This window comes from Protobothrops mucrosquamatus, unplaced genomic scaffold, assembly GCF_001527695.2.
Source record: "Protobothrops mucrosquamatus isolate PMUCROS unplaced genomic scaffold, P.Mucros_1.0 scaffold2923, whole genome shotgun sequence".
Classification (NCBI taxonomy): Eukaryota; Metazoa; Chordata; class Lepidosauria; order Squamata; family Viperidae; genus Protobothrops; species Protobothrops mucrosquamatus.
In genome coordinates, this window is record NW_015388948.1 from 64,847 (window position 1) to 74,287 (window position 9,441).

At 41.4% G+C, this 9,441-nt stretch overlaps 1 protein-coding gene across 1 annotated transcript in view; it reads left to right on the plus strand.

Moving 5' to 3' along the window:
- TSPAN14 (tetraspanin 14) overlaps positions 1 to 9,441 on the plus strand; it is a gene marked incomplete in the record, with an annotated part of 52,364 nt that overhangs the window by 36,445 nt on the left and 6,478 nt on the right. Inside the window, 3 exon segments of the mRNA XM_015825997.1 lie at positions 1,749 to 1,799; positions 6,567 to 6,713; positions 9,312 to 9,441. Of these exon segments, the coding sequence (XP_015681483.1) occupies positions 1,749 to 1,799; positions 6,567 to 6,713; positions 9,312 to 9,441 (328 nt within the window).

A 9,441-nucleotide genomic window follows, 5' to 3' on the forward strand; every position in this document is an offset into this window, starting at 1 on the left:
CCTTGTAATAGTCGAGCTTGAATCAGTTCCTTCATCTTGCATGAAGTGTCCCAACCCTTCTTGGAAAACTCTTGTTTTTGCTCAAGGAATCATTTCTTTTTGAAGTTGAAAGAGTCGCTTGGGTCTCAGAAAACTTTGGGAATGTTGAGATGGCGTCTGAATGCTTTCAATTGTTTCTGCACACCCCCTAGAGTCCTTCTGTCTTATCTTTTCCCTCACTTTATAGCTCCAGAGAATTGTAGCTGAAGATTAAATCTTCTGCATGCAGGCAGGCAGCTTGACCAGATGTAGGCTTGGACAACAACCCATGCTGATATCTTTACTTGCAGAGTTTCTCTTTCCCAATAGTCTTGTGGAGTTGTCAGCAGCAGATAAGAGAGGGCTCAGGAAGGCCACATTGACTTGCTAGCTCAGCTGTCTGCCTGGTGTTTGGAAAGTGAAAATGGCATTTGTTTTAAAAAAAAAATAGCAGAATAATTGACTCAGTGGGATCTGTTGTCGGGTTCCCGAGACCTCCCTCTCTTCCTGTGCCTTCAACGACCAGATGGAGTCCTTGTTCTTCTCCGTTTTTTAGATGTTTCTTTTTTTAATGTCACCATTTCCTTGCCTGACTCCCACTCGAGGCAGGAAACCTGGCCTGTCTTCCTTCCTTCCTACCCACATATTTGCAATTAGCAAGCTTCACTCCTTTGGCTAGAATTAGAATTAGAATATTCTTTATTGGCCAAATGTGACTGGACTGTTGAAGGAAAAATCTTCATCATGGTTCAGTCCAAGTCGGGAATAAACAACATGGCGACTGCTTTAGAAAGAAGGTTGCATTTTATTGGAGAGGAGAGCCAGATAGAAAGATGGCTCTGGAAGAAAAGAGAGAGAGAGAGCACATGTAGGGAGTGGGTTTTTATACCCTCTGGAGCCTTTTGTTTGGAGTTGTTCCTGTGGCATGACCTTTGACTTGAGTCTGAGTGTGTCCTTTGGCATCTGTGGGTGGGGTGTGTAGTTTTTAGGTCTTTGTCTTACTAAGCTTCTAGCTGGGGGCCTCCAACTTTCCTGGGTTATTTACATCTGCATTTCTACAGAGATGGTTTGTGCCTGGGGGAGGGAGACTTGGGGCTATTAAGAAAAAAACTGGGCATGCCTTTCTGCCTCTTTAATATTTCCTTCTCTGGGGTGGGGGGCTGACTTCCCACAAATACACAAGGAATTTGTCTCCAGTGCATAAGCTCTCAGTGTACATACAAGCCACAAAGTGATAAAACCATGAGATACTAATCGGTGAGGGCAATAGGAAAGAGGAGAAGGATAATAGTAATACAGCCCTGCTACTTGCTTCCTTTCTCTTGCTCGTTTTCACACAGCTGAGTAGTCTTTCTGAGATTGCTTGCCCAGAATATTCCCCATCCTAAGCTTTGTACAATCTTTATAACGTGGTGAGTTTCATTTCTGTCCTTTTCCTTCTAATCCCCAGAATGGATATTGGTTATTTGTCACTACTGCTGAGAAGTTTGAGCCAAGTTACCCAGCGTACAATGATTGTATTATCCCTTTATGAGATAACTCAATGTCCAGTGTGGATCTCGTTGGTGCAAATTTGCTAAGGCATGTTATTCCCCCCCCCCAACAACATGCATCATAGACCTACAACATTTACAGAAAAATCCCACGGAGACGCTTTTACACACGCATGTTCTGACTTGTGCATTGGGTGCACAAAATAATAGCTATGTTTTTTTTTCTTTTTCTCTTAGTTGGCTGGCGTGGCATTCCTTGGAGCGGGTCTTTGGGCATGGAGTGAAAAGGTAAGCAAAATAAGATCTTTTAGACCTCATAGGATCTAGTCTCTTTCCTAGAAATATGACAGGTCTATCTTGAGAGAGAGCTCGATTAGAAAGGCTGATAAATAAAGGAATACATGACATAATGTGTCTGTCTCCATGCTGATTTTATTCATGGCTATGAAATCAGTTCTTCATTCAGGAATGCAGAGATTAGTCTAATCCTATAAATGCCTCAAAATGAAGCCCTGCTAAGCTCAGGAGTACCTATTTGTAAGGATTTTAACTTCATGTTTTCCTAGGCGTAGGTTTCATTAAACCATGACTAGGCTTGCCTCTGAGTAAACAGGAGTAGGCTCATGTTTTCAGGCCCACGTTTGTTCTTTGAATATACAACTTCTTACTTATTCCGTTGCCCATTAAACTCAGAAGTATGTTTTTCTGGCCAATTTGTGTCCTTTGTTTAACCACTGCACTCACAAATGCTATCCATCGTGAGGTGATTTGAGGCCAATGGAAAGCAAATTAAAGTGCCTTGGCTGAAGTACTTTGTAGGCAGCGAAAATAGTTTTTTAAAAAAATATTTTCAAAATTATCTAGGTATTTCAGCATCTCTGGAAGGCCAAAGAGCCATTACTTTATTGAATTCCAAGTAAACTATATCCACCGCATTTCCCAGATCCATTAATTTAATCACTTCATCAAAGAGGCAATGAAAGTCTAGCATAATCCATGGAAGAGTTTGCCTCCTGGAGTTGTGGGATGCTCTGTCGCTTCATGATTTGTTCCCATTTCCTTTTTGGTTTGCTAAACACTCCCCCCCCCCCCCGTTTGTATAGCTGGTGCCATTATTTAAACAAACAAGAACAAAAAAATGCAACAACCAGTTGCCAAGAGTATGTCCTTCATGACTAACATTCCTACAAAGCAGAAAATATTTGGTCCTGTGGAGCAAGTTCTAGTGTCTTTCCCTTTCATCGTTGTTAGTAAGCAAATAAATAATTTCTGAATGTTCTTTGGAGGACGTACAGGCCAATATAGACTGTCTCGGTGTCTAGTCACGCTTTCTGAGATGTGAAAATGGAATTAGTGAACGTTCAGAGACAAAGGAGTATAGTTTGGGTGATCAGAGGACTAGAAACCAACTTCTCTAAAGATACACAAGAATTGGGAATGTTTAGCCTTTAGAAGACTTAAGGAGGAACGCGATCACGGTCTTCAAACACTTAAAAGGACGCTCAGAAGAAGGTAACTCCACTTGGGTGTTACCAAAAGCTTCTCAGGTGGCGATCTCCATTCATTGGATGCGTTCACGCTGAAGATAGGTTGTCTATCTTGGTCTGTCTAGGGTGGTTTACTGCACCAAGTAATTTTTGCACTGAACAGTGTGCTCAAACAGCTTATTCTTTTACACACACACTCACATACAGACACACACACACACAAACACACACAGATGCATAAACACACAAGGTCAAAAGATCAACATGAAACAATATAGAAAAGGGAAAGATGGAAGGAAGGAAGGAAGGAAGGAAGGAAGGAAGGAAGGAAGAGAAAGGAAAGAAAGGAAAGGAAAGGAAAGGAAAGGAGGGAGGGGAGGGGAAAGGAAGAAAGGAGAGAGGGAGGGAGGAAGGAAGGAAGGAGGGAGGGAGAGGGAAGGAGAGAAAAAGGGAGGGAGGAAGGAGAGAGAAAGGGAGGGAGAAAGGAAGGAAGGGAGGGAGGAAGGGAAGGAGAGAAAGGGAGGGAGAGAGGAAGAAAGGAGAGACAGAGAAAGGGAGGGAGAAAGGAAGGAAGGAGTTGAAAACAATAGAAAATGAAAAGAAAGAAAAGAAACTTTAAAAAGTGACTTCTCATCTTCTTTCCAGCAGTTTCCCCCCCCCAAAAAAAACATTTCTCCACAAACTAGCGCTGCAAACTCTTTCTCCACTTCTAAATAACATAACGTGGTTCCCTTCTCCTCTTAATTAACCCTTATTAATCAGCAAATTCGGAAATGGATTTGTCTCCATTTTCAACAACGACAACAACAACAACAAAAAAAACCTCCATAAAGGGTTTCCATCCCTTTATAAAAGGCAGTTGTGTTCCCTCCCGGATCCAAGGGGTCAAGTCAGCCATCTCCGCTGACATTCTGCCCTCTTCCGCATCCTTTTTTTCCGCTGCTGCTGTTTCCGCAGTCTTAGCTTAAAACAGCTCATTCTAACCCGGAGTGTTTTATGATTGCTTTTACGCTGAATGCCCAGGTGTCTAAAAAAACCCCAAGAAGCAACTCTAGAGAATTGATGGCTTCTTTGCGGATAAGTGCTAGTTAATAAACAGCCATCAAATGAACTGCTATTTTGGCTTTGTTGTCCCGGAAGCAGGAAACTGCTACAGAAACACTAGTAAAAAACTCTGCTCCAAACAGCAATAAAAACACACCCGGAACCATCTTCAGCTCGTTTGTTCCATCTAGTGGAGGCTTCTTATAGTTCCTGGTTCTCAGATGGGCTGGCTTGCTGAGGATCATTGGCCAGAGATAAACCTGGTTTGTCATCTGAGGGACAAACGACAGGCATGAGTTTTGTCATTGTCAGTTGACATAGATACTTCGATTATGAACTTTAGATCTTAAGACAGTTATTTAGTGTTTCAGTTTGACTTGTTTTCTCTGTCTCAAAAGAATGTTCAAGGAATTTAGGAATAGCTTTTAACGTTCCTAAATTGAAAAGATCAATCTTCAGATTGATTGTTCAAGTACAATACAGACAGGGATTTAGGGATAGCTTTTAGCATTCCTAAATGGAAGAGAGAAACAGGCTGGAGATGATCTGAAGATGAGACCAAGTTTGTTAGTGCAAATTGGGGGTCTGGTTTATCTCTTTCGTGAACTCTAAACAACGCTTTTCCTTACAAAGTACACCTCTCCTGACGTCAGACCTCGTTTTAATAAACATGTGTGATATTGTGGGATGCAAATATGTAACATGCTTGACCGCATGCAATTGATTTCCTATGCAAAAGGGAGGTTACTGTTATCCTACCCAATCAATTTTCCTCTTGGATGTTTCTTCGTTATGCTAAGCTAAAGATTGGGGTTCCCTCTTTGAACGAGAGGAACCCCTTTTGCCTGAATATTCTGATAAACTGTAATAAAATGAACTTCCTGTCTCGGTTTGTCTCATTGGAAAATATGCATGCCGAGGCACGAACCTAAAAGAGCCATATTTGGCCATCACATCAAAGACACACTGATCAAAAAGCTGAAACCCAAAGACACACTGATCAAAAAGCTGAAACTCTGTATTTATTAGTTGAACAATGTCGTGATTTCTAGTAAATTTGTTTCTTGCAAAACATCCCTTGTGCAGAATTGGAGAATTATATGTGAGAAATGGCCCTCTTTTGTGTCTTTTTTTTGGGGGGGGGGAAAGTGACTGAAAGTAGAACCTCAGTGGAAATAGAATTATTGCACTGTGCTTTTGAGAATAACTATTATCTGTTAGAAGCCCCCCTCCCCCTTCAAAATCCAAAGTAAATATTAAGTCGCATTTTATTTAGACAAAAGATTTAAAATATTGAAGTAAATAAGATCTGTCCCCTGGCCTAAGGGAAATGCAAAAAAAACACATTCCTTTTGGGAACAGACTGTGGCAAGCGACATTTTTTTTCCCTCTCCTCCTTTATTCTGAAAATCCATTTGCCTGTTTAAAAATCTCACGTTGGCACTTCGTTTTGAGTAGTCTTATTCAGAGTTCTTCTATTTGTCCGTTACGGAATTGGATGCATTCACAATCCAGCATTAAAATGAGCCTCGGTAAGCCCAGAGCTGCTTTGGCTGAGATGGATGGCTATGCAAATTTGATTAATAAATTAAAAACAAACCTTTTAGTGTAATAAGAATTCTGTCATACCCCTAATGCAACCCTGGAAAGGGAAACGCTTCCCTGGATTTGCAACACTCTCGTTTGTTGACAAATGTTGTTTGTAAAAAGATGGATGGAGGAGGAAGGGGAGGGAGGGAGGGAGGGAGGGAGGGAGGAAGGAAGGAAGGAAGGAAGGAAGGAAGGAAGGAAGGAAGGAAGGAAAGAAAATTCCTTTTCTAAGCTGGACTTAAGGGTCAGAATGAAAGACCGTATAGCAAATATCCTTTTGTAGATTTTATTTTTTTAGCCCAGTAGTTCAGTATTTTGGAATTCAAACAGTTCTCTGCAGAAGGGTCATCTACCACCTTCCTAGTCTGAATCCACCATTTTTTTTTATTCCCAACAAACCAAATTCTCAGCAAGCTGTTATCTAGCTATTGTGAATTCTGACTTTGCAGTATAACATATCTGCAGACTGTTAAGATTATAGAAAGCTGATACATGTTACAAAGATATCGATTATTATTTTGAAGGGGGCAATTCCTGGGATTGTTGGTGGAGTGATTGATTGATTGATTGATTGATTGATTGATTGATTGATTGATTGATTGATTGATTGATTCATTCATTCATTCATTCATTCATTCATTCATTCAACCATACAATCTTTGGCCACTCTTCCTGCCATCTCCCCCCCCCCATAGAATTATTTTGCATCCTCTGCTATATCCCCATAAACTTATTTAAAGAGATTAAATGAAGTGAGGGTCTCAGAAAATAGGACTTTGCACTTGTGATCAAAGGCTAAACATTTTTTTCTGTACTTTTGTGGAACCCCGGCATGCTCACGGCACTTTGGATTGTCGTTGGGAATGTCTGCCTTGTAGGTCCTACGTGAAAGTTCAGCAGGACTTCATCCTCGTTCATTTGTGTTCCCTTTTAGGGTGTGCTGTCTGATCTATCCAAGATGACTCGCCTGCATGGCTTTGATCCTGTGTTCCTTATCTTGTTCGTCGGAGGGGTGATGTTCGTGCTGGGGTTTGCTGGCTGCGTGGGAGCCCTGCGGGAAAATATTTGCCTTTTGAAATTTGTAAGTTGCTGGATTCTGATGTGTTTGTGTTGGGGGCAGAACCATTTTGACAGAACTGGACTGTCCTATCCTAGTGGACAATCACTTAAATATGAGCCGGCCGTGTGTTGCAGCTGCCAAAAAAGCCAACACAGTGCTGGGCTGCATTAACAGAGGGATAGAATCAAGATCACGTGAAGTGTTGATACCACTTTACAAGGCCTTGGTAAGGCCACACTTGGAATCCTGCATCCAGTTCTGGTCACCACGAAGTAAAAAAGATGCTGAGACTCTAGAAAGAGTGAAGAGAAGAGCAACAAAGATGATTAGGGGACTGGAGGCTAAAACATATAAGGAACAGTTGCAGGAATTGGGTATGTCTAGTTTAATGAAGAGAAGGACAAGGGGGGACATGATAGCAGTCTTTGAGTATCTCAGGGGCTGCCCCAAAGAAGAGGGAGTCAAGCTATTCTCCAAAGTGCCTGAAGGCAGGACAAGAAGCAACAGATGGAAACTAACCAAGGAGAGAAGCAACCTAGAACTAAGGAGAAACTTCCTGACAGTGAGAACAATTAACCAGTGGAACAACCTGCCTCCAGAAGCGGTGAACGCTCCAACACTGAAAGTTTTTAAGAAGAGACTGGACAGCCATTTGTCCGAAAGGGTATAGGGTTACCTGCCTGAGCAGGGGGTTGGACTTGATGACCTCCAAGGTCCCTTCCAACTTTTTTTTTATTATTATTATTATTATTATTATTATTATTATTATTATTATTATTATTATTATTATTATTATTATTATTATTATTATTATTATTATTATTATTATTATTATTATTATTATTATTATTATTATTCCAAACCACCATCAGATGGTAAAGAGGAGATACACTCCTACTATCTAGTAGCCATCTATTTCTTTGCATCCCAGTTCTAATAGCGTAACTGAACAGCTGGAAAGTTCTGAACAAGGCCTTAGAAAATTTGCATTTTCGTTACCTTTCATTGAACACAACTTCCTCAAAGCATTTTCCAGACTACTCAGCCTTTGGTCATGCTTTTGGGAATACTGGGGGTTGTCATCCCAATGCAATTGGAAAGAAGCAGGTGATCAAATATAGAAGGAAGTGTAGGTGACCAGATTGCTGGTGATGTCATTGCTTTGATGCAAATTGGTTCCTGTGTGGTTAAAACCAGTTAGTCTGGAAAAGAGATTTAGCACTTTGTTGTGATTGACTCCACAGGAGAAAATAAAAGTACAGAATCAAACCAGGTTCCAAAAGTCTGATCACAAACTCACATACTTATGTGAAAAAGTAGTTCCAACCGACATTCTTGACCATGAAAACGAATTCTTAGAATTGAGTATGACTGAGAAATCTAAGCATGAGGGTCTGTTTTTGCCTTATTGGGGGAATTGAATTTATACTTTGGAGATCCTGAATGTTCCTAATAACATCGGCCCAAGTGTCTAGGGAGATTCTCAGTCATCCAGATCATGGTTGTCTCAAAGGTGCTATTCAAAAGCCAACTTGTCAATTGAAAGTCTAACCATGCACCTCTTTTTAAACCCCCTTCAAGTGATTACTGGGGATCAGGTTATTCTCGTATCTATTTAACGTAATAGAATGGGAGGTCATGGTGAGTTTTTATTTTCCTTGTGAAAATAGACACCTTCTTTTCTGCAGGAAATGTCTTGACCTGTTTCAAGGATTTTCAGGCTTTTTGTCTGAAAAAGGGGAACCTTTTCCCATCTATCACATCAGGAGTCAAATGTCTAGATCAGGGGTAGGCAATCTTGGCTCTTTTATGACTTGTGGACTTCAATTCCCAGAATTCCTGAGCCAGCATGGCTCAGCTTGGAAACCTCTCCCTTTTCCCTCAGCGTGGCTGGCTCAGGTATTCTGGGAGTTGAAGTCCACAAGTCATAAAAGAACCAAGGTTGCCTACCCCTGGTTCTAGGTCATCCAGGTCATGGTTGTCCCAAAGGATGAGAAATGAAATGTCTTCAAAGAAAAGCAAGGAAGTCCAGTTGCCTCCTGAAAAAGCACTTTTGGATCAGGAGTCAAACTCAAAAGTTCTCTTAGATAATCACGGGGAACAGCCAGATAGATCACCATTGGGAATTACGTATCTACAGCCTTGTGTGAGTGGAGCAGAAAATCTATGTATGCGGTTGGCCAATTCAATTCAATGAAATAATCTTCCAGTTAAATTGCTGACGATCTCCTAAAGATCAGCTTGAATTCCCTGGAGCGCTGTTGAAAACCATCTGGCTTCCAATAAAAGAATATTTGTAGCTCAGAGTTGACAGGAGGGTCCTTGGTGCTCTCTGAGCTTCGTTGTTGTCTTGCAGACATTTCATGACCCAAACTAGGTAACATCATCACCGCACCAAGCACCAAGCTAAGAGAGCACCAAGGACCCACAGATGTTCATGATGATGAGTAGCACCGATGATGTTGCCTAGTTTGGGTAAGGAAACGTCTGCAACCAAGCTCAAGAGAGCACCAAGGATCCCTCGACTGGCTTTCTTCTGTTTTGGATGGACGCGTTCTTCCCCTTCCTAAAATGGCTTGTCTCTTTCTCTTCTCTCCATTCCTTCTCTCTTTGCTGTAGTTCTGTGGGACCATCGTGCTCATCTTCATCCTAGAGCTGGCGCTGGCTGTGCTGGCATTCTTGTTCCAGGACTGGGTGAAAGACCGAGTGGAGACTTTCTTCAAAAACAACATTAAGGCCTACAGAGACG